The sequence below is a fragment of the Myxine glutinosa genome, chromosome 1 (genome assembly GCF_964187855.1).
Source record: "Myxine glutinosa chromosome 1, kmMyxGlut1.1, whole genome shotgun sequence".
In the NCBI taxonomy this organism is placed as follows: domain Eukaryota; kingdom Metazoa; phylum Chordata; class Myxini; order Myxiniformes; family Myxinidae; genus Myxine; species Myxine glutinosa.
In genome coordinates this window covers 280,289,735-280,315,910 of record NC_136261.1, presented here as the reverse complement: position 1 = coordinate 280,315,910, position 26,176 = coordinate 280,289,735, and the positions used below count along the sequence as shown (strand labels likewise).

General features: G+C 43.1%; 1 protein-coding gene across 1 annotated transcript in view; it reads right to left on the bottom strand.

The window, feature by feature from the left end:
* CLINT1 (clathrin interactor 1) overlaps positions 1-26,176 on the bottom strand; it is a 77,106-nt gene that overhangs the window by 33,590 nt on the left and 17,340 nt on the right. Inside the window, exons 3-8 of the mRNA XM_078777270.1 lie at positions 23,075-23,171; positions 18,230-18,338; positions 17,299-17,460; positions 16,761-16,941; positions 10,271-10,526; positions 10,107-10,116 (exon numbers count right to left, since the gene is read on the bottom strand). Coding sequence (XP_078633396.1) covers positions 10,107-10,116; positions 10,271-10,526; positions 16,761-16,941; positions 17,299-17,460; positions 18,230-18,338; positions 23,075-23,171 — 815 coding nt within the window. The remainder of the gene's footprint in view (positions 1-10,106; positions 10,117-10,270; positions 10,527-16,760; positions 16,942-17,298; positions 17,461-18,229; positions 18,339-23,074; positions 23,172-26,176) is intronic.

Genomic DNA, 26,176 nt, shown 5'->3' with positions numbered 1-26,176 from the left:
TGTGTGTGTGTGTGTGTGTGTGTGTGTATGTATGTATATACAGTATATATATACAGTATATATATATATATATATATATATATATATATATATATATATATATATATATATTTTTTTTTTTCAGTTCTTCAGCACAGAGTAATCATCATTATAGCCAAATAGTCATCGACTCATCATCATTTAGTTGTGAGATCCTCGAAGCACTCATGTTAAAAAAAAAGAAAAAAGAAGCCTCATAATGAATGTTGAACTTGCATCATAATCATAGGAAGAAAGGGGAGGACCTTTAGGCACTGAGGATCAGAGGGACAACACAGTGTTTCCACATTCAAAGTAGAAATCAGAAGGGAAAAATTCTATATTATATATTATATCCATATATACCAGTTATTATGCGATTTCATACCATCAGTGGTGAACCGCCATAAAGGTATCCCATCCAGCTATGCTGTATGAAAACTTGGTGTTGGCTTAGCGGTTAAGGTGCCGGCTTGGGATCCTAGGATCCTGGGTTCGAATCCCGGTCGATCGCTGAATTAACGCCAGGGGGGTTGACTCAGCCTGTCATCCTTCCGAGGTCGGCAAATTGAGTACCAGTTCACTGGTAATTCCCTGTGTGTCGCAAGAGGCGACCAACAAGGTTGGCGGCAGGAAGGGCATCCGGCCATAAAACATCGCTTCAAAAAGGGGACCACGGTGCCCGAAAAAGGCCAACCCCTGCTCTGTGGGAAAAAATGGCCTCTAAAAGGTTTTTGTTTTTTTAAATCCAGCTATGCTGTACCTTAATGGGAGTGATAAATACCGTCTGCCACACGCCACATTATCTCTGGTATCCACTCATTATATGGAATCGCCTGGATGCAGCCGGGAGTAAGCAATCTAAATATAATTTCAGTTCTCCAGCTTTTAATGAGCGCACGTACTGCCTGTCAAGCTCTCAGGAGAACCATCCGACAGAACATAATTTTGATCTTTGTTCAGATACTGTCATAAGTGTATGAAAAACTCACAGTTACCGACCTGGTTTCGCCCTGCATTGCCCTGATGAGCCCCAAGCCTCTCCTCAGTGAAAGACACATGAAAGCCCACTTGGAGTTTGCAAAAAAGCACCTAAAGGACTCTCAGACTGAGAAACAAGATTCTGTGGTCTGATGAAACCAAGATTTAACTGTTTGGCTTCCGTCTGGCCACTCTGCCATAAAGCCCAGATCGGTGGGGTGTTGCAGTGATGGTTGTCCTTCTGGAAGTTTCTCCCATCTCCACACAGGATCTCTGGAGCTCAGCCAGAGTGACCATCGGGTTCTTGGTCACCTCTCTTACCAAGGCCCTTCTCCCCCGATTGCTCAGTTTGGCCGGGCGGCCAGATCTAGGAAGAGTCCTGGTTGTTCCAAACTTCTTCCATTTAAGAATTATGGAGGCCACTGTGCTCTTGGGAACCTTCAATGCAGCAGAAATGTTTTTGTAGGCTTCCCCAGATCTGTGCCTCGACACAATCCTGTCTCTGAGCTCTGCAGGCAGTTCCTCCAACCTCATGGCTTGGTTTTTGCTCTGATATGCATTGTCAGCTGTGAGACCGTATATAGACAGGTGTGTGCCTTTCCAAATCATGTCCAATCAATTGAATTTACCATAGGTGGACTCCAATCAATAATAATAATAATAATAATAATTCATTTATTTTGTATAGCGCTTTTCCAGAAGCCCAAAGGCGCTTTGACAGAGTGGAAAACATAATGCATAACAATACATGAAAACAACAATTGCAAAAAGACAAGAATCAAGAAAACAAACAGCAGCGATATACGGCATATATATAAGACAAGAATCAAAAAGACAAGACAAGAATCAATAGGGAAATATTTAAAGCAAAAGGAGGGAGAAGGAGAAGAGATAGTCAGGGGTTAAATGCTGTGGGTTGAATGTTGAATGCAGCGTTGAACAGGTGGGTCTTTAGTGATGTTTTGAATGTGGTGAGTGAGGAGGAGTCTCTGATGGTGTGAGGTAGTGAGTTCCAGAGGGTGGGAGCAGCGATGGAGAAGGCCCTGTCCCCCCAGGATCTGAATTTGGTCCGGATGGAGGGGGTCAGGAGGTTGGTACCAGCAGAGCGGAGGTTGCGGGTGGGAGTGTGTCTGGAGAGGAGGTCAGCCAGGTAGGATGGGGCCAGGTTATGGAGGGCTTTGTATGTCAAGAGGAGGATTTTGTACTGGATTCTCTGGGGGATGGGGAGCCAGTGAAGCTTGTAAAGGACGGGGGTGATGTGGTCACGGGTCCGGGAATGAGTGAGTAGACGGGCAGCGGAGTTCTGAATGTATTGGAGTTTATTGGTGATTTTTGAGGGTGAACCATAGAGGAGGCTATTGCAGTAGTCCAGACGGGAGGTGATGAAGGCGTGGATGAGGGTTTCTGCAGCCGTGGAGGAGAGGGATGAGCGGAGACGGGCAATGTTTTTCAGGTGAAAGAAGGCTGACTTTGTGATCTGTTTAGTGTATTTGTCGAAGGAAAGGGTTTGGTCAAAGATGACGCCAAGATTCCGGATGTGAGGGGAGGTGGATACTGGGATACCGTCGATGTTGAGGGCAAAGTTATGGGTGGATTTTGTGAGCGTTTTTGGGCCAATGATGATTATTTCAGATTTATCACAGTTAAGCTTGAGGAAGTTGATTTGAAGCCAGGATTTTATTTCAGTGATGCAGTTTGTCAGGATAGAGTGGGTGTCGGTGGAGACGGACTTGGTGGAGATGAAAAGCTGGATGTCATCGGCGAAGCAGTGGAATTGGAGACCATGACGGCGGATTAAGTGACCGAGCGGGGACAGGTAAAGGATGAAGAGGAGGGGGCCAAGAACTGAACCTTGGGGGGACACCTTGGGGGAGGGGAGCAGTGGGGGATTTGCAGTTATTGATGGAGATGAACTGGCATCTGTCAGAGAGGTATGATTTAATCCAAGAGAGGGCAGTGCCGGTGACGTTAAAGGTGGATTCAAGTCGGGTGAGGAGGATAGTGTGATCGATGGTGTCAAAGGCAGCGCTGAGGTCGAGGAGGACGAGAATGTTGAGGTTGCCAGCGTCAGAGGAGAGGAGAAGGTCGTTGGTGATTTTGAGGAGAGCAGTTTCAGTACTGTGGTTGGAGCGGAATCCGGATTGGAATGTTTCATACAAGTTATTGGCAGAGAGATGATGTTTGAGTTGAGTGGCTACAGCGCGTTCCAAAACTTTTGACAGAAAGGGTAGGTTGGAGATGGGTCTGAAGTTGTTTAGGGTGTCAGGGTTTAGACCAGGTTTTTTTAGAATGGGGGTAACAGCAGCAATTTTGAGGGAAGGTGGGACGATGCCTGTAGACAGGGAGGAGTTTATTGTTGCAATGATAAGTGGAGAGAGAGCAGGGAGGGAGGCTTTGACAAAGCTGGAGGGGATGGGGTCAAGAGTGCAGGTGGCAGTTTTCATTCCTATGAGGAGTTCAGAGAGGTCAGTAGGAGAGATTGGGGAGAACCGAGACAGGGGATGGCAGGACAAGGGGGGGCAGGTGGTTGGAGGGGGAGCGGGTGCGGCGGTGGTCCACCATCAAGGGGTAGAAACATCTCAAAGATGATCAAGAGAAATGGGAGGCACCTGAGCTAAATTTCAAGTGTCATAGCAAAGGGTCTGAATACTTATGTCAATGTGATATTTCAGTTTTTTCTTTTTAATAAATTTGCAAAACTTTCTAAAATCCTGTTTTCTCTTTGTCATTATGGGGTATTGAGTGTAGATTGACGAGGGAAAAAATGAATTTAAACGATTTCAGCATAAGGCTGCAACATAACAAAATGTGAAAAAAGTGAAGGGGTCTGAATACTTTCTGAATGCACTGTATACACACACACACACACACACACACACACACACACACACACACACACACACACACACACACACACACACACACACACACACATGAACGAGCGAGCAGGTTACCTATCACACACAAACAACCCCCTTTATCATAAAGAGCAGAGATAAGAATTAAAGAATGGCCCTTGACAATGTTGTTTATCTGCCTATGCTTTGCGAAGGACACCATCGGATCTTTAACGTCCACCAACTAATGCTGGTTGCAAACCTCCAAGCTAACCTCCATCCCGAGGGACAGCACACACTTTGATGAATCACCCTGCCTGTGAATCAGGGATGACAGTTTATAGCTGGGTCGGGATTCAAACCCAGGCTAGACAGCGTAAAGGTGAATGTGCGTACTTCTAGCCCATCCTGCCATCCCACCTCAACCATAATCACATAGAAACACGTTATGGAATTGTGCCAGAATTTTTCTTATCCTCCCAAACATTTTGTTCTGGGCCATCATGTTTTACAGTGAATAGGAATGTTCACGCTGTACTTTTCAGAAAGGTTGTTGCATATCTGCAAATGTCACAAGACTCAGTGACCCGACTCAGACTCAAATCCCGGCCGAGTCATACTAAAGACTTTAAATGGTACGTGTCGGTTCTTTCTTTGATGCTCAGCATTTAAAAATGATGGAGCACAGACGAACGACTATAGGTTGACGACCATTTCACAGCTTTGATGGGCCTAATTGTCTCCTCTTGTGTCAAAATTCCTTGTAGGGGAACTCATTATAAATTTTCCATGCCAATTCAGATTTGTTGTGGGGAGAAAGGAAAGAATTTGCATGCAGTGGCCAAAACAACATCTTGAGACGGGCCTTACGATTGTGAGACAAATCAGCAGTAAGCAAACACCGAACACTACAGGATGAGAAATTCCAGTTTATAAAAACATCGAGTACTTGCTTTCACTTTAGGCCACGTATCTTCAAACTGTTTCACAACCCTTCACACATCCATTCTCATTTGTACACAAAAATCCAGCCCAGCTGACTCAAGTCTAGGTGTTAGTCATTCTACATCAGCATTTGTAGTATGTGTTATCCAGAAGGTCCAGCCTTCAAATGTTCGATGCAACAAAGACACCACACCAGCTATCCGTCTGTCCGTGTGAGGTTTTCATTACATGTTAAGTAAAAAAAAAAAAAAGAAGAAGCAAAGTACTGCATCAGCTTGTGAATCAGTGATGGGATTGTGCCCAAACTTGGTAAAAGTATATATTATGATGCAAAGATGAACTGATTAGATTTGGGCATCAAGAGGTCAAAGGTCGAAGGTCAGAGTCTGTATTAGGTTTTCATTAACATGATAACTTAAGCGTGGCTGAAGGGAACTAAGTCAAACTTGTTACAATTACGTATAAAGATGTAAAGATAAACGGATTAGATTATGGGGTCAAGAGGTCAAAGGTCAGAAGTCCCATTAGGTAAAACTTTTGTTACTGCACTAACTTGTGAACTAGTAATGGGAGTTCAAGCAAACTTGGTACAAGTATATATTATGATGAAAAGATGAACTGATTGGATTCCAGCGTCAAAGGTCAGAGGTCATGTAAGGTAAAATGTAGTATAGTACTTGAAAACAGCTGAATGGATTTAAATCAAACTTGGTATAAGGAGGTATAATGATGTAATAATATGGGCGGAGGCAATCCAATCAGTTCATCTTTACATAAAGGCTCATGGAATTGCTTGATAACCGAGGGGGTAGGACTAGGTAATAGAATGGAAACAACACAGTAGAAAACAAGTGCATGCACGGGTCAAAATATCGGCAAACGGAGAACAAAATTGTGGTCTGATATGACCTGTAACGGGTAGAGAATCGTACTGCAGTGAAATACATGACATTTAGTGCAGACATAAATCGATCTTTGCCCTCAAAAAGGCACAGCTCGGACAGGACAAAGGCCCAGTAACCCATTCTAAACCCTGTTGTTTTTTTTGTAGAGAAAGTCATGGCTCATGGAAGAGCTATAATGCAGATCAGGACATAACGGAACAGAAGGAAAAGCAGACAAAGTGTGGAGGGAGGGGGAACCAACAGCAGGGCCGAGGGACAAAATAGAAGGAGACGGACAAATAACGATGAGTCGAGGAAGATGCATGGGGTGGACAAGATGGATACAAACTCAAACTCCCAGGAAGGAAAAAATGGATACAAACTCAAACTCTCTGGAAGGGAAAAATGGAAAGTTGGGTAGAAGGGGATGGGGAAATGGTCTAAGGAGGGTAGAAAAGATCATCGTTTTGGATTGTGGATGACCTCAGATGGTGATAAACAGCTGTCTTGAAGATCTGGAGAGGGGAAAGAGATTGAAGAGGATGTGGAATGTGGCTCCACATGCAGGAAAAAAAAAAGAGGAACAAATGAGTGGAGGTAAGCAGTGTTCCTGGATTTAGGTAGTATCATCAGAAGGGGGTTGATGGTGGACCATGTGCACCATACAGAAACCTGGGGTTGGGGGTGAAGGGGAAAGGGGGACAGAGCACTTGAAGAACAGGGATTACAATAACCTTGTAGGCCTTCGTTTAGACGAGAGGGGAGAGCAGTACTCCATCAAGCTGTGGATGAAGGATAGGGGTTCAGGTCTATCAAGGAAGAACTTTGCATGATGGAGGATGCCTAGTGGGTGACGACATTGGGCTTTGGAGGAAACTATGAAATGTGGTTTGCCCAAGAGAGATCATGGCTGATAAACTCAAATGTTTGAGTGAGTGAACTTCTTCAAGAGGATTATTAAGAAAGTAGATGGGAGGGTTTGCCAGATTGTCCTTCAGGAAAGAGATTTGGGGCTGCTATCTGAACACATGCTACACGTGCAGCACCAGGTGAGAATCCCACATCCCGTGTTGATTGCCCAGTGTCTCCTAATGCCCCTGTGATTGATGGAAGTGTAACAGTTGACAGGATACCTAAGAATGGTGTTTTCTCTGCAGCGGTACTGACCAAGCTCGATTCCCAACCAGAGTGCATACGTCGGTCATTGTACGGTGACAACATACTGAATTTGTTCTCCAAATTATAAAAATAAAAATAAACTATAATGCCACTCTTCGACGTCACGGCATCGATTGATATGCCTCCGCCCACATTATTACATCATGATACATACTCGTACCAAGTTTGACTTAAATCCCAAATCCCTTCAGCTGTTCTCAAGTATCACATTTTTACCTGACATGACCTCTGACACCAAAATTTAATCAGTTCATCTTTGCATCATAATATATACTTGTACCAACTTTGGTCACAATCCCATCACTGGTTCACAAGTTAGCATAGCAACAGAATTTTTACCTAAATGAGAGCTCTGAACTTTGACCTCTTGACCCCATAATCTAACCCATTTGTCTTTACATCATTATACATACTTGTACCAAGTTTTGCTTAGTTTCCTTCAGTCGTTCTTAAGTTATCGCGGTAACGAAAACCTATCACGGACGGACAGGCAGTCGGACATACAGATGGGCGGATGGGCAGACTGGGTAGAATTGTAGGGGTTAGGGGTGTGGGGGAGAAGAACAACACACTGTTTGTCGTTTGTCCTATCATGCATTTCATACTACTCCAGGTTTTTTTCGTGCGCTTTTCACACTGTACTGGTTTCCCACCCATTTTGTGCCACTCAAGCTTGGCTTGTTTTGCTTCTATACCTAGTGTTGATCACTCTTGGTATTGTACTGTGCATGATTTAACTCTTATTCAAAGTTCTTCTTCAGTAAAAAATGTATATATCACACAGGTGATTCTGTCTACTTCAGTAAAAGGTAGTCAAGATGACTGGGAAAAAGACCATTAAGTACAAGTGATAGAAGTGCAAAAAGAGACCATGAAGTAATTACTTTGGATGTAAAATTAGACGTGTTAATGTGGTTTGAAGTGAGTGAAAAACTTGGGCAAATCACGAAAGCATTAGCACTTGTTATGTCTAGAGTGGGAACAATAATAAAAGACATTGTGTGTCAGTGTGTGTGTGTGTCCCCCATAACTACAAAGCCATGAAACCTAGTGGCCCAAAACTTTGCATGCATGCTAAGGGAACTCCAAAGGAGTACATGAATGAAAACTGGGGGTTTGCGTAAATTTATACACCCCTTTTGAAGATAATTAACATCCTTGTGAAATTAAAACAAAACCAGGCTTTATCCTTGCTCAGCCCGCTATCCCTCGCAGAGGTCGTCTTAATCAGCCATTTTGTTTCGACCTACAAAAATGCATTGCCTTGGAACAGCTCATAACGGTTTCTGTACAATAAAGTGCTCTTCATCGAATGCCTGATCTTCACAACTACGAATCGCTAATTCCTTACCAACCGTATTGTTGAAGAACTTGCTTGAGTGCTAAAGCCGCTTGGAGAGCACTCTACAAGCTGCTTGGTAATGGAACACACCCTGGTTTCACCATGCTCTTACTTTTCCATTTGCTCTATTTGTATTTTTGTTTAAATAATGTATTTGTGATGACTGTTGCTCAACTTTGAGTGATTTTCTTTGATGCTTGTTCATTTGCACCTCTTGTGCAATCTGCTTTCATTTAGGATGTTATTCCATTTCGTTAGGAGCTTGGAGCAATGTTGTTGTTTGGGAGCCTCCTGTCACTTCGCTGGTGGGTTTCATCAAAAGACATGTACTTCACAAAAATAATATTGCATACCTATCTGTGAGGATCACCGACGATATAAAATGAATTAAACATGTGAAAAGGGATATTTTATAACACGTAGTTGTTGTTTGTGTGCTCCTTGCATGTACTTTTATTGCTTCGAGAAATATTACTCCTGGTATCTATCATTTGAGTGCTGTTTCCGTGTCCTTCTAAAGGGTCTCTGCTTTGGTAGAAGAACAAAAGTTTCCCTTCGAATCACTGTGTGAAGAAACCATTAGCGCTTCTTCTTTTACAAAAATCGGAAAGAGGATTTTTGATTAAATTGATTATTGCCTTTGAAACGGAACATTTTTTAAATTATCCTACGACAGTAGAAAGCTTTTAGAATAAAACGTGACAGAAACTCGGCTCCTTTAATAACTCAGAAAATTCAGCTACTGATGAGATTGGCAAAACATCAAAAAGAAACGATCATTTTGTTATTCCCCAAGTTTTTTTTGGCCGAAATATACTGCCCAGGGATACCGCCGAGGAAAAGGGGTGAAGACGCACCCCCTTGGAATAGTCAAGAGGAAGAAGCTCGGAGCAAACAAACATTTTTAACAGCACAGTATGGTACTATATATGCTTTCTGATTTCTTCTTCTTCTTTGGAAAGTGGCGAACAAAACAAATGGAAACGAATGATTTTTTTTCCAAGTAAATTGCTTATCAGGTTTACCACTTTTAAGCAAGTAAACCAATGATTACCTTTCCAATGTTGCCATTTTCATTATTGCAAGACAGCTGGAACCCTTTACAATAAAGCATGATGGAAGTAAGGGGAAGGGATGGGGTTGGAGGAGAGAGGGAAGGTTGGAGGGGGGGGGGGGCAGTGAGTGGGGATGGGGTAGAAGGAGGTGGGAGAAGGGAGGGGAAGGGTCCGGCTGAGCTGGACTGTGGGAGTCCGCAATGGGAGGAGGCAGGGGAAAAAGTGTAATAAGGAAGGGGTGGGGTGGGAGGAGGTAGGAGCAGGAAAGGGTGGGATGGGGTAGGAGGAGGCAGGGGAAAGGGTGGGGTGGGAGGGAGGGAGGCGACGGGGAAGGAGTGGAATAATGGAGAGAAAAGTGGTAGGATGAGTGACCCGGCATTGCCCAGCAACGCCTGGGACCTTTGTTCGTAACAAAATAAAAGCAAGTTCTTTAGCAGCTACACCTTTACGCACTACCAAGTTGTCTCGTCGTAGAAGTCATGTGATTGAAAACCTCTTTATTATATCTTGGAGCCAAAAAAATTTCCCATAGGAACACATCTGCATTAAAAATTATGGAAGTCAATGGGAAAATAGCGTTTGTTGTACGGAATTTCGCTCTTCAAGAGCATATATATGTTCCGTAAATTGAAGGATTGGTTAAACTGCCACCGGTGGGACATTGCTTCAAAGCATACCGCGTCTTTGGAGAGGGAGTCAGGTCAGCTGTCCCAGCTGCTGACATTCACTGATTGACAAAGAAAATACTGCAGCACCATTCGAAAAGAGTAGGCCGTTGTGTCAGTGCATTGGAAAAGTTCAGAATTCTTACCCTAATCTATGGGGGAAATGCAGCATTAGTCACACTTCCAGAGATTATGCAAACCAACAGCCATCTGGAGCATTGCATGAAAAAAGAAGAAACCTTGTCAGAATAAGTGCTGAAAATTAAAAGCACAATCCTGCTGCCCGTATGCTTCCACAAACAACCAGAAATGAAGGAAGCTTCAGCTCATAATACCAAATCCAGAACCAGACAATACTACTGACCTCATTGCTTACCGTCTCCTCTCCTCCCATACACGTTGAGGTTGGACCCATATCTGGCCGGGCAGAGCCCGGTGTTTTGGTTGTGGTTTTCGAGGAAATGGGGCCTGCTAACGTTGGTGACGTTTTTGTGGTGACCGAGCTTGCCAATCTTGGTCCCTCTTTCTTGGCATGGTCAGCATAACTATCTTCATCCTGGTAACTGTTGATCCCTGTTCTTTGGCCTCCTGTAGCAGGATCCTCGTCATTGTCGCTGTCACTGTGGGATGGGGTGCATATGAAGAAGCACGATTCTCATTAAAGGCCAGTTGACAGCTCAGCCAGACTACTTGTGAATTTGAGACACCAGCTTTGATTGTGCAACAAAGACAAAAATATTTAAAACAAGAGGGAGAACTGCTTTGCAATCCCAATATTTTTCATAGTAAAGCCATATTAAATTTTAAAAATTGATGAAAAGCCCTCAGACTCGAACTTGTTCTGTTACTTATCATAATAAAGCCATTTACCAAGTTTCAGTTTAATATGTTTAAACGGTAAGGGAGAAAAGTCTGGAAAACTGACCCATGTACAATATGTGATATTTTCTAAGTCCAAAAAGGGCATAACTCCATGAAAGATTGGCAAAACACCCCAAAACTCAAACTTGTCATAATAAAGCCATGTACCAAATTTCAGTTGAATATGTTGAAGGGTATGGGAAAAAGGTCCAGAAAACCACAGGTGGGACAGACAGATGGAGAGATAACCTATCGTCCCCTTCGGGGTAGGGGACTAATAAAAGGGAGTACAGGCCCTAACACAGTGCCATTTGATTCATCTACAACACATCTCAGTGTCCGTAACACTCCTGGATCACACACCATCATCTCATAAAAACAACTTCACCTTCATCATGTTTGTTGCTCAGTAGACAGTATTTCTGTTTCAGTGTTCGCAGATCGACATTTTTCAGAAATATTCACAAGCTATCAGAAACAGTGATGGTTCCTGATGCTGTAGTTTGTCAAAGCACCACATGGCATCAATACAAAAGCAGGTGAAAATATTTTTCCATACTTAAGGGAAGCATTTTTTCCCATACTTTCCATTAAACATTTAATGACGAGTATTAGACCAAAAGGCATGGCTGATTATTTTTCTCTTTAGTGATGCATGTCAATATGAATTGTTTTCGGGAACTGAGTGGTGTGCTGACGAGGAGGGGAGTGTCGTTGAAGCTGAAGGGAAAGGTGTATGCTGCATGTGTGAGAAGTGTTATGATTTATGGGAGCGAGACATGGGTAATGAACGTAGAGCAGCAACGAAGGCTGGAAAAGGTGGAAATGCGAATGGTTCGGTGGATGTGTGGAGTATTGTTGAGAGAGAAGAAGACAAATGATGAATTGCGAAATATGATGGGAATAGAGCCTGTGATGGATGCTGTGAAGAGGAACAGGTTGAGATGGTTTGGTCATGTGTTGAGGAAGGATGAAAGTGACTGGTTGAGAAGAGTGATGGAAATTAATGTAGAAGGAAGTAGAGGATGGGGAAGACAGAGAAAGACTTGGCTAAAGATGGTCGAAGAAGAAATGCGGGCAAGGGGATTAACAAGGGGAGATGCAGAAAATAGGGCAAAATGGAGAAGATCGTCATGGGGACCACAAGGCTAACCCCCGCTCTTGCAGGGAAAATGGCCTTAAAATGCCTGTTGTTGTTGTTGTTGACGCATGTCAATGGATGAGCGTGCATTTCACATTATAAAACGAAGAAAAGAACGAAGAATTGGACCTTGCAAATCCACAGTTGATTTATCCACAGTTGAAGTAAGCCATCCGTTTTTGATGCACCACCATTGAAAGTGGCTGGGAAATGGTACGTCATCGCTAGTCCTGTGAAATCGACTAACGAGGAGCATTGTTATGCCATGCAGGAGCAGCAATGGCGGCCTCCACTGCATCAGTCAAATGCCTCATCAGGTCCGAGAAAACAGTGCATTCTAGTGCAGTTTCAAGGTGCTTGCCTTTTTCCAGAAAGAGCTGGAGGAAATTCCTATCTTGTGCTGTGAGGTGGAAACTAATAGATGATGGTGATGACAAAATAATAGACGATGGTGATGATGACGATGATGTCACCAGTTATGGTGCTTCGGAATTTTAAGATGAGCAGGATCCACCGTCCGAATCACTCTCGCAGGTAACTTAAGTTGATAGGCCTAAATTTAATATACTGCAAATTGATAAATGAATAATAAAACAAGACCGAAAGTCTAACAGTGGCGTAGCCGAGCTTGTAAAATATTATAGACCACAAACACACATGATTAGCTTTTTAAACAGTCGTTAATGCTGTTTATAACATTAAACAAAGAAATTTGGAGGAATCCCAACATCCGTGAGGCAAGTTTTACTTGTAATCTGCTGTAATATCTACTGTAATCTATATAACCCCACAAGGATTGGGTTAATAACATGCTATCAAAAAACCGAGGCAAAATACTTCCGTGGTTGTTCGTACCATACACTGCTTATCATCGATTCATGAACCATACACTGCTTCAATCCATGAACTATATATTCACGACATTGGGATTAAAGTGTTATGGTCATATTTACTATATTATTATTATTACTATTACGAAAATGATACTACTGAAATGATACACTACTGTATTAAGAAACCTGGGCTTAATTTGTCCAAAGCGGCCCAAAGGTGAGGCATGAAGCCTAAGGCCTATACGCACCGTATTGTTTGAAGAGCCGTAACGCCGATGCTTTCGATATTTGATGGTCATTTTAACAATCGGTTTGTTTATGCTTCACACTGAATGAAAAAGGTACAGGTAGAGCATGGCGATTGTGATATATGACAGGTTTGACGATATGTTCGGCCTGAAAAAAATTGGAATCAAAATGCCGGAGTGTGGAGAGTCAGCCGCCGTATCACCGTAATGACATCAGACGTAATCACATCACCCTGTCATGTGACCAGATCCTCAGTTCTGATTGGTATACGTTTGAGGGGACATACATACATGCATACATACATACATACATACACTGTTCTCGACGGCTTTGCCCTATGGGCTACGCCGTAAAAATAGGACAGGAACAAGAGCCACTCAACCCATCCGGCCCCCTCCAAGTTAGGGCTCCTAAAATCCAGATTTTTTATGCCGTGAGCAGTGTTTGGTACATCACGGGTGATGAAGGTTGTGGTCACGTTTCATCGGAATTGTATATGTGGTTTCTGAGAAAAAAGCAAATACCTACACTACTCACCATAAGTTAGGGATATTGGCAGGTTCTTCAGTGTGGTTGATTTTGTGTATTAATTATGTTGAAAAAAGTTGTTGGTCCTAATTCTATGGTTAATAATGAGTGTGAAAAAACACAGCATTCTTGATTTCAATACCCCAACCCTAACCCTATAAATAAATAAAAAACTCACTCCCACAATATTCCTAACTTATTGTGAGTAGTGTATTGTGGGGGCAACCCTCCCTCCCCCCCATAGACTCCCTTAGACCCTGATTATTTTTATGCCATGAATGAACTTAGGTTCCACCATACCAAATATAATTTTACCCAAGTTTGATCACAATTCCATCAGCAGTTTCGGAGAACAGGTTGAAAGTGTCACCAGATGAAAGGACTGATGGACAAACGACATGCCATCCAATAAGCTCCCCGAAACTATGTTCCAGGTGAGGTAAAAAAAGAAATTTGAAAGAAAAACGGAAGGCCTATTTTCTTTTGGGTACGAGTTGATTCAAAGTGCAGCAATTGGGATGTGAACATTGTCTCCATCACCCTCCTTAAAGCCTTCTTCTCTGAAAACATAAATATTACTTGCATGTACAGTGCCTTCAGAAAGTATTCACACCGCTTGACTTTTTTCACATTTTGATGTGTTACAGCCTGAATTTAAAATGGATTAAATTGAGATTTTTTTGTCACTTATCTACACATAATACCCCAAATGTCAAAGTGTAATTTTATTTTATTTTATTTAGAAATTTTTACAAAATAATTAAAAATGAAATACAGAAATATTTAATTTGCATATGTATTCAACCTCCTGAGTCAATACTTTGTAGAAGCTCCTTTGGCAGCAATTACAGCTTCAAGTCTTCTTGAGTATGTCAGTACCTTTGCACATCTGGAATGGGGGAGTTTCTCTTTCTTCCTTGCAGACTTGTTCAAGCGCTGTCAAGTTGGATGGGGAGTGTCGGTGAACAGCAATTTTCAAGTCTTTCCACAGATTCTCATTGGGATTCTAGTCTGCAACTTGGCTGGACCACTCAAGGACTTTCACATTCTTGTTCTGAAGCCATTCCATTGTTGCTTTGGCTGTGTGCTTAGAGTCATTGTCCTGTTGGAAAGTCATTGTCCATTGTCCTGGTAAATCTTCCCCGCAGCTTAAGGTCTTTTGCACTCTGAAGCATGTGCTCTTCAAGGATTTGACTGTATTTGGCTCCATTCATTGTTCCCTCTATCCTTACAAAGTCTCCCAGTCCCTGCCGCTGAAAAGCATCCCCTTAGCATGGTGCTGCCACCACCATGCTTCATGGTAGGGATGGTGTTAGACAAGTGATGAGCTGTGCTTGGTTTCTGTCAGACATAGCGCTTTGATTCAAGTCGTTAAATTTTCGTCTCATCAGACCACAGAGGCTTTTGCCTCATGCTCTCAGTCTTTCACATGCCTTTATGCAAACTCCAGGTGTGCTGTCATGTGCCGTTTTCTAAGGAGTGGTTTCCGTGTGGCCACTCTCCCATACAGCCTAAATTTGTGAAGTAATACAGAGACTGTTGGCCTTCCGGCAGGTTCTCCCATCTCAGCCAAGGAACTCTATAGTTCTGTTAGAGTGGTCATTGGGTTCTTGGTCACCTCCTTGTCCAAGGTCCTTCTTGCCCGGTTGCTCAGTTTGGTCGGACGGCCAGCTCTAGGAATGGTCTGGGTAGTTCCATATTTTTCCATTTCCTAATGATGGAACTCACTGTGCTCACTTCTCACTCACTGCTGAGCATTGTTCGTAGCCATAAATTCCACATTATTCTCCTTCAAATAATTTTTGTTAAGTCTTGATGCATAATGCAAAAGTTTACCATAAGAATTGCCAGGTCATGCCAAGCGTGTCCATTTATTAAAATGCTACCTAAAATAAGTGTGTCACATTTGTGATTCACAAGTCCTGGAAATATGGAAGCTATGATCAGTTTGCAGCATAGATTCACAAGTATCTTGGAAGTTAGTACAAGTGGGTGATAGAGCATGCGTATGTAGTAACTTCTCAAGCCAAATGAAACTAGAGCGAAGATGATGGTGCACCATCACAAATCCCCACACTTCCTACCGAAAGCAAAGTTGAAAGATGAAAAGTTTCACTAGGAATGATCTAATATCAAATGTTGAGCTTAAAATGTTTTCCCGTTTTGACCCCTGTCACCCCAAGTGCCCACCCCTGGGGTATGAATGAAAGGACAAATACAAGAAATGTTACATATTCAGGCAACCCTCAATGTTGATTTCACATACAAAGTTTCATTTTTAAAAGTTTTTAAATGTGCCCGCAATTGCATTTTTTTGTATTTGACCTTTTGACCTCATCCAAGGGTGTGGTGCAAAATATGACACTACTCTTGCATTCTCCTGCCATGTGGTGATCATAATTACCAAGTTTAGTGAATTTCTACACAACAGTTTACGGAGAGATAGCAAAACTGACAGACAGACGGATTACAATACTCCCCCCTCCCCACCCCGTTATTTTCAAAAGGTGTAGGGATAATAATTGCAGGCTTTATGGAAGGGCAATCTAACCTGTGGAAGCAATCATGAATCTTAATAGACTATCCACGGGTATTTCAATTTCCATAATTAACCCCACGGATTTTGAAAAAAAACAGGAAGGTATTGTAATCCGTTCGTCTCACTATCTCCTAAATGGATGTGCAGAAATTCACCAAACCTGATAGTTACAATCAATACCTGACACAAAAGTGCAAGAGCACTGGTATTTTTGCCCCACCTCCCCTGGGGCAGGGTCAAAATGTCACTTCTTTTGCACCTTCTTGCCAATGTGATGATCATAATTACCAAGTCTGGTGAATTTTTGCCCAACCGTTTAGGAGAAAGCGTGACGGACAGACAAACAGACAAACCCGATTACAATCACCCCACTTTTTCATAAAGCGTGGGGATAATAAAACCCAAAGAAATTACTAAATTTACCACCTAAAAATTTTTGAACTGTATGTAGTAGTCTGGAATTGACAAGACTGCAACAGAGAGCATCAAGTAACCTAAAGCCTCTGAAGGTCTAGCAGAACCCATACCTCCACCATTTCAGCTGCACTTTGTAATTCAATTAAACTTGCACTTTAAAATTTAACCTTCTACTAAATTGCTTGGACGAAAATGTTGAAGAAAACCACTTCCACGTCACGAGATCTTTACTGATGCGCAAACTCCCAAAGCATCACTATTTTGGTGCCATATTTTTGTCCATCACCTTTCGATCGTTGTATCCCTTTCTCGTCGACGAAAGCGGTTAATCGTATCATCAATGGTTGACCCAATACGGTCTCCAAGTTCACCCAACTTTTCCGTTATGGCCACTGTTCCTCCAATACCTCCTCCAGACACCCAGTCTTCATCCCATTGATTCCGAGGGGTTGTGTGGTAGCGGTCATCTAAAATTGTTTTACAAGATGGAGTACATATGGACAAGTCAGTACTGGTGGACGAACAGCCAGAAAAGGAAATACTCTTCAAACCAAAATTGCTCAACTTTTCTCCCTTTGTCACCAGACCAAGTCTGTTAAGCATCTAACCAAGTCATCAAAATTCCCCCATTTACTATCAATATAATCAGACTATGCATTAGTATGCAAGTCATCCATGCAAAAAAAATTACATCTCCTTCTAAATTGTTATAAACAAAGGAACGAGATGGGTTTCAGCGGTATGGCCTAAACCATGATACGATCACAAAGAACAACACATGTTGTAATTTGCCAATTGATGAAAAGCTAAGAACCCATTCTCACCGTATGGTGTGCTAGAGGTAGCACTGGCCACACCGATGTACTTGTACTGAGCACGCCGTGCAGTCCTCCGCTCCTCTCTCAGAGCCTCATCATCCGTGACGATTACCAAGAGATCCCTTACCCTCTGTCTCACGTTCTCACCCATGTCCTTTCCTCCATCGTCTGGTTTTGTCGAGGGTTAGACAAACATTTTACAGTGTGAATCAAGGTATAGAATCGAGCATCATAATATCTTTTGCAGTGTTTATGAACAGTGAACATATGATACATTTATTGTAATGACATTTACGAATCGAGCAAAACTGGTTTATGGTAATTAATCAAAATGCTCTGACATCAAATAAAATTAAAACTGAATAAACAGTGTCCTGCGTTTGGTGATGCATAACATCAGCAGTCTCTTCACAGGAAAACAGAGAATAAAATATCAAAATGAATTTTAAACTGCAAAAGTGGTTGACTTGTATTTAAAAATAAATAAATAAAATGTTGCACAGGTATTTTCCTACAAATGCAAAACACCATGACGGTGCCACAGCTTGATGTTCACAAATGATTTGTTGAGGTTGTGAGTCTAACAACCGACATGCCCGCCAGGCAGGGAGGGGATGAGAGGCCCCACGTCGGTCTGTCATTTGTTTACGAATCAGTAGTTGACACACGACCGGACAGATGTACGACCATAGAGACATCCCAAAAACTTAATGCCTCCGGTGGCACCTTCGGCTGTGACGGCATAAAAAAAGAAAAGCGAAATCAAAATGTGAGGTTTCAAATGCCTCCACTAGCAAAAAGGTGCAATGGTAAGGACTGTATAAAATGTAGATAAAACAAGATTTTGACATGGCATCAAGAACAATCCCTCAATACTGACTTTAACATAGCAAGAAAAATAAGTTAAAGCCACAATAAGCGTATCGCAATTACACACCCACAAATTGGTAGTGTTCAAGTGAGCGTAGATCAAAGATGTGCTCTCTGGTGCTGGTTACAACACGCTCAGAGCCGCTTCGCACCAGGTACGACAAAAGCAGCAGAGACTGTGTAGGAAAACAACACAAGAGGGGGATAAAAGGCTCGTTCTCAAACCTTGAAGTTTCTTCTGTTGAGTCAAACAGTTATGTTTGTTAAATAGTTAAACTACTTTTACAAATAATGCAAAAAGAGATAAAAGCAATAAAAATAAAAACAAGAGCAGATATCACTCTACTATACCTCACAACACCTCGACAGAGTCGATTTTGCAAAAGCAATATCTCAGCTATGAATGAACCGAATATCAGGCCAATAACTTCTCAGAAAAGATGAGTTAGGGTACAAATGTTCAATATACTGTACACATTGCCACCTATTCCTAACACCTGATCAAGTAAAATTCTTCCAAACATACTCTAGGGTCTTGCTAACATCAGATAGAGGGTGGTCCACAAAATTATGACGAAAAGGCATGTGCGAGTAAATCAACAAAGTATTTATCAATTACCGCGGGACCCCACTATTCGCGGGGGATACGTTCCTGGAAAATCCACGAAGAGCGATACCGCGAATAGCGGGGCATTGTTTCAATGGAAAAAGGGGAGATAGGTTCCCGAGTCACGAAAATCCACGAATAGAGAGGACCAAACCACGCATGGCGAGGCAAAATCCGTGAATAGTCAGGCAAATCCAAAGAATGTCGACAATAATCCACGAAGGTCGATGAAAGTCCCGGAAATGGCGAGACAAAACCCGTGAATGTCGACAAAAATACGTGAAGGTCGATGAAAATCCCGCGGCATTGTTTCAATGGGGAAAAGGGTGATATGTTATAGGTACACATTTATAGGGAATTTTTTAAAGTTTAAAATGTTTTCGACCATAAATGCACAGGATTACAGTTTCATAACAAAATTCTTGCAGATTAAAAAAAACGACAACACCAGTTATCATTTCTAATTTATTGAAGGAATGCACTTACGGTTTATTAAAAGCCGTGAAACAAACCAAAAAAAAACAAAAAAAAAACACCATCATGTACCATTTCTATTTTTTCTTTTACAAACACATGCAACTCACAAATGATGATGATGATGATGATGGTGGTGATGAATTAAAATCCCATGAATTCCTCGAACTCTGAGGATGACCCAAATTATAGTCCTGCAACGTTGTGCACTGAGGGAGAGGCAGGAGAGGGGGCAGTTGTTGACGAGGACGCTGGTGAGGACGGCAGGAGAGGGTGCTGGTGGTGTGGAGGTGGAGGGAGCAGGGTGAAATAAATGGGTAATGGAGAAACTCACCCAGAAACTGGACTGTGAGGTTAGACCTCGGCACCTCTTCCTCATCACTGCCCGCCTCCTTTTCCTCGGAAACCGTTATACTCCTCCTCGGTGAGGTTGTCGCCATGTGAGGAAATGAGATCCTCCAACTCCTCAGGCTGCATGACATAAAAGCCTTCCCCTCCCACCTGCCGTGCCAACCCGACAATCACATGCCCCTCCTCCGTGTTATCCGGAAAACCAGTAAAGTTTCTGACTGCCTGTGGCCACAGGTTGTGCCAGCACGTGTTGATGGTGGAGGCTCTCACCTCATCCAGCGACTCACAACCTTGCTGGTGCCGTTGCAGTGGGCAATGTTGAAATCCTTCCAACACTGCCTGACAGTGAGCCCTGGGTTGGACTCCATCGCATCCAAAATGCGGCAAAAGGTGTGACGGGTGTAATATGTTTTAAATGTTGAGATCACACCTTGGTCAGTTGGCTGGATGAGGGAGGTGGTGTTGGGCGGCAGGAATATCACCTCGACATTCGGGTGAGCCATGTCCAGGTTCACGGGGTGGCCAGGAGCGCCGTCCAGGAGCAAGAGAACCTTGAACGCAAGCTTTTTGTCCACCATGTATCTCTCCACCTGAGCAACAAAACAATTATGTAACAAGTCCAGGAAGATTGCTGCTGTCACCCAGACTTTCCTGTTGGTCCTCCAAAACACGGGCAGAGAGCCCGTGTTCTTGCCCTTGAGAGAACGCGGGTTCAGGGAACGGTACAACATCATGGGTTTCAGCATGAAGCCCCCTTTTGCGTTTGCACAGAGGAGAAGTGATACCCAGTCCTTGGCAGCCTTGAATCCCGATGCTGTCTCCTCGCACTTCAAGATGAAAGTTCTCGTGGGCATCTTTTTCCAGAAGAGGCCAGTCGCGTCAGCGCTTTTTTTTTTCTTTTTTTTTGTATACAGAATCGAGGCTCGTGAAAGAGCTAACATTTATCACACAAAAAAATCAAACAGACAAACAAAATATATAAAAAGAGGGAGCGGTAGACAAGATGGGGAGAGAAGGGGAAGCACACAAACACAACATTTGAAAGCAGGGACATCGGGAGATGTGTGGGAGGGAGAGGGCTTGGGGGGAGGAATTTTTTTTTACTTTCTCTTCGATCAGCCTCACGAGTTGAGCAGGGAACACTTTTGCCGCCTCGTGGTCCGCAGAGGCACGCTCCACTGTGAGCTTCAAATTTTTCAGGCAATACCACTCCTTGAAACGATGGAACCATCCCCTGCTTGCAGTGAATGAAGTTGCGCTGCTGGTACCATCATCGCTCAGCGCATCACTCGTGATTGGTACCATCCCCACCAGACAGATGATCATAAATTTGTTTGGCCTTTTCGTGAACGAGACGTCCACTCAAAGGCATATTCTTCTGTGTCGTCCTCGATCCATATGCTGAGAGCCTTCTCCATCCTTTCTATGTGGACATCATGGGTGACGACGTTCGTACTCGATACAGCGCTCGAGGAAAACTCACGAATCGCCTTCTTGTTCTTCCAAATGTAGCGAACGGTGGATTCGTTGACGCCATAATGCCTGCCCACAGAGGCTGCACTCTCGCCTCTCGAAAGTCGGTCGAGCAGCTCCACTTTCTGGCTCAGGCTCATCACTTTCTTCTGCCTCTTGGTAGTCGACACATCTCCAGCACAGGCCTTGCGTTTGGGAGCCATAATTGAACGATGAGCAGAGCGAGAGTCAAAAACACAGGTCAAAGCAACGGGAGGAGAACAATGATCGAGACCCAAGAAACAGTCTGTAGGAATGCGAGCATTGTGGGTAGCTGCGGGAGGGGTGAATATACCCTAAACATTTTTTGTGGGGGATGTTATCAGATGATGCTGTATTGAGCCTATCTCCTAATTTCAATAACAGATTTAATCAAGCATTTGCATCCTATAACTTGCGGGGTTGACAGGTTTTCGTCGCTGATGGAACATCCCCTGAAGCGTTTTTATTGTGTAAGATATCTGATGATGCTTTACCGTAAATTGAAAATTGTAATCGATTTAATGAAGCATTGCATTCTACAATTTCCGGGGTTGACTTGTTTACACATCTGGTGGAATATCCCGTGAAGCTCGCATATAATGCGGCTAAAATTCGTGGCCGCAAAAGCCATGAAAACACGAGCACACAGCAGTGAATGTATAAGCAGGTCATGCTCGTGGCTCGATGTTTTTTTTGCATATGTCCAGCTGCTTTATGGATGGCTGGTGAAAGATGGGTTTTATAAATACCGCATGTCAAGCTAACGGCTCGTTACTTTTTTTTTGCACCCCTGAAAAACCGCGATTTCGCAGAACACACCCGCTAATAGGAAAACAAACCCCCGATTTTCTGTGGGGCACTTTTCTGCGAATATAGAAACAGGTCACATTTTATCACCCGCGAATACGCGGAATCTGCGAATAGCGGAATAGCGGGGTCCGACTGTACTAGCAAGGGTACCTGATGTTGCCCGATGCTGTTCTAATGTTGTTGACATTTTGAAGAAATCAAATTTTGCTTTTTTTCTATTTTTGTGGGGGTCAAGTGGTGTAATACGAATCCTTGTGGTTTACAGTATATTTATAATAGTATCTCAATATGAAAACCTTATAGGATCGAAAACTACTTGACCAACTTACACACATTCTTCGCATTTTATGCACTCCTAAACCGCTGGATGAAAAAAGTTGAAAAGTGGTAGTTGTATTGCTGGGTGTGCATGGGAACATTCTACTAAGTTGGGATGGCCACCTCCAACTTAGGATTTTACTTTTAAGTAAAAATTTAAAATACATACTGTAAACCGCTATGACTTGTATTGCACACTCCCACCGGGAGCAACACTACACAACGCATGTTTGCATAGAGAATTTGCGTCGTTGTCCCCTCTGGAACCCCCTCGACAATGAATATTTGCCTTAAAGTTTCCCAGGCACACCCAAAGTACAACCGACAAATTTCAAATCACTGTCCAGTGGTTTAGGAGTGCATACAAGTGGGGAACTACTATTAAGAAGTGGGTGAATTATCATACCTGATAATGCACTCCCAAACCTACTTGAAAAATGGGTGTTATCGCAATAAAAAAAACATTTTAATCACAACTCCCGCAAGTTGTACAAGTCATTCTAAAATACACAAATTCTGTGTTTTTAATATAATGAAAACTATAATCATCACAGATGTGGGGTTAATGCGTCAAAACATACATGTCTGTTTGTGGGAAGAAATCCATTGAAACTTGGTGGTTGTACTCAGGGTGTACATGGGAATGTTCTAGTAAGTTGGGATGGCCACCACTAATTTAACGTTTCCATCCCTCCCTCCCCCTTGGCGCTCCCATCGGGAGGAAGTGGGTATTTCTAGTTAATAAAATTAACTGAAGCATAATCAACACGACAAGTCTATGTTGTAGTGTACTCGTAGCATGAATCCACGCCCAGAGAACGCTACTGTGTTCGTGAGATTAACGCAAAGATTTCAAACCTTGTACACACGCCTCCAACTTTTCTTATTGTCTTTCAGCATTCTGGACCAGAGCATATTCATTACCTCAGGAAACTGTTCAAACTTGAACGTGGACCTGGAAAAGTAGAGTCAAAGACGTTGGATGTCATTCAGGAAGTAAAACAAATAAAGAAGATAAACCATTTCAAAATTTGACTTAGCCTTTATGGCAAACACTCCTTAAAATGAAGTCTTTGAAACAGATTTTCATGTAGTAAAATATAATAGCCGGCAAGTGTACCGATCCAAACACATGGCTAATGATGTGGGGAACCCAGGTTCAATCCCATGTGCCATAGGTGTTTGGCCATACTCTTCAGATGTCAGTTTAATTAGTGCAGAAATGCAATGACCTCTTGTGTCTTTGTCCTCTATGTGATTTATGTGCAGGTTCCACTACCAGCCTTGGAGCAGTGCAAAACTAGAATGCACTCGAGGGAGATGGTGGCTCACGTCGTTGGGTTTCTCTTATGATAAGTCACGGTTATTCTGTGATTTTATGTACTACAACAGTGGCAAATTTGCCGATTTTAGCTGCCCTCTTTGGCCAGTTATTCTGATAACAAAACACACAAAAGGGATCATCGAAATATTCACCTGCTTGACCTATGGCCGAAGCATGAGTAATAAATATAATTAGTAAATATAGTGTGTATATATACAGTACATGGCCAAAAGTATGCAGACACGCGTTCTAATTAGTGGATTCGGCTGTTTCAGCCACACCCATTGCTGGCAGGTACAGTATATATATATATATATATATATATATATATATATATATATATATATATATATATATATATATATATATATACAGACTTGGCATTTAATATGGAATATATATTTTTTCTTGACTTGGGTTTACTTTCTTAACTCAGTATATCAATCTGGTGAGTTTCTTTTACACTTTGGTGATTTATTTGTTAAAAGAACCATGTCACTGATTGTCTGTCGCAGCAAGAAGTCAACAACAGGATTATATCACAGGTGGCGTGGCAAAATGTACGGACAGGTGCATTTGATGATTGGCTTCACAGTCGGGTATACAAGGGTTGTTGCGTTCTGTATTAGTGGAAAACAACTGCTGCACGTCTCCAAAAGTTATTGCCGCTTCCTCTGGAGATGGTCCGTCAACTCGACAATGCTGTTTGTCATGGAGTGGTGGCTTTACGAAATTACGGCATGAAACAGTGTGCTATTGCTCGCCAGTATGGCATCACTCAAGGTCAGGTGACAACGATCCTGAAACGAAATGCTCAGAGGGGTGTCCCTACTCCAATACCGAGGCCAGGACGTCCCCGCAGAACCACAGGGAGGGATGATCGCCAGCTGCACCGGTTAGTCCGCAATGGCCGTACCAAGTCAGCGAATCGGCTTAGGGCTGAGTGGCAGCAACTGACAAATGTGCCTGTATCCAGAAGGCTAGTCAACCAACGACTGGTTCAAGCAGGCTGTCGTGCCAGGTGTCCCCTGAGAAAGCCACGCCTGACCAGACAACACCGCCAGCACCGATTGCAGTGGGCCAGAGAGCACCGTCAATGGCAGCCAGGACACTGGAATCATGTGATCTTCAGTGACGAGTCTAGATTTCTGGTCTATCGTCAAGATGGCCGCGTCCGAGTGCGCAGACAAGTGCATGAAGCCTACAACAAAGATTGTATAGTGCCAAGAGTCCAAGCTGGAGGTGGTGGGGTGACCGTTTGGGCTGCTTTTCATGCAGGGGGCAAAACTGACCTGGTTGTTCTGAATGGAAACCTGAACCAGTTCAGGTACAGGGCCATTCTGGAAGAAACATTGCTTCCATTTGCTCGTGCAGCCTTTCGAGGAAACTTTGTCTTCCAAGATGACAATGCACGGCCTCATCGTGCTCGCATGATCCAACACTTTCTTGCTGACCGTGATGTAGAGCATATGGAGTGGCCTGCCATGTCCCCGGATATGAATCCGATAGAGAACTTGTGGGCAGAATTAACGCGTCAAATCGACCACTTGGACCAGCAGCCGACCTCTGTGCGTGAATTGCAGCAGGCTATTGTCACTGCATGGCAAGCGATTCCTGTCCAAACCTTGGCAAATCTCGTGAACAGCATGCCTCAACGTGTACGTGCTCTCCTGAATGCTCGTGGGGGTTACACGAAGTACTGAACTGTAATTTTACTGTCGGTAATCCCAGTCGTAATTTAACTTTTGTTTTTGTTTAAAAAAATTTTGGCTAATGTGCAAAATAAAGAGATACTTCTGGAAAACGTACAGATGTTTAACACAGTACTTTCCATGAATTGAGTTCGATATCAGTTTACATCACTTTCAAGGATCAATTTATTTGTTTCGAAATGTCAAATGTGGTTTTTGTTTCTTTTAAAGGCCACATTAACAAAATCTAGAATAATGTCAACATAATTCCAATGAACTTTTGGTTCTAAGACATCTTGAAAAGTAAGTTCACCCCCACAAAAAAAATATTCCATATTAAATGCCAAGTCTGTATATATATATATATATTGTTACGGTTTTGTGAATAAAGGATGACCCCCCTCGTAGGTAGATGCACCACAACATGTAGCCTCGCTTTAGTTCAGTTATTTCTTAGTAAATGTAAGCGTAGTCTCGTTTCCTGTGTTAGTTTTGCATTGAGCAGGCCAGTAAGTGTAGGCCTCAATTGGACAAGAATGCCATGTGCTCGGCCTGGAACAGGTCTGGCAAGGCCGAAGGGAGGAGCTGCAGGGAGTGGCCGGTAAGCAGCGAGCCGCCAATCAGATCTCGAGGGGAGTGGCTCACAACGGCGGCGAGAGGAGGGGCTTGGAACATTCGGGTAGGACCGGGGAGGGGCTGTATAAAACCCTGCCCCGAGCCCCCGCGTCAGAAGAGAACGAGAGAGTGGCCCAGCCCCTCAGTAAGAATCGGTGAGCCAGAAGTGAGACACGGTGACAAGCAGAACGAGTCAGAGATCAAAGAGACATTGTAACCACGAGTGGATTGAGTTGCTCGTTATAGCCTCCGTAAACGAACTCTCCCCGTGCCCTGCGCTCTGCTGCTGCCTGTATTAATCGCGCTGTGTGAAGACAACCCATTCCGGGC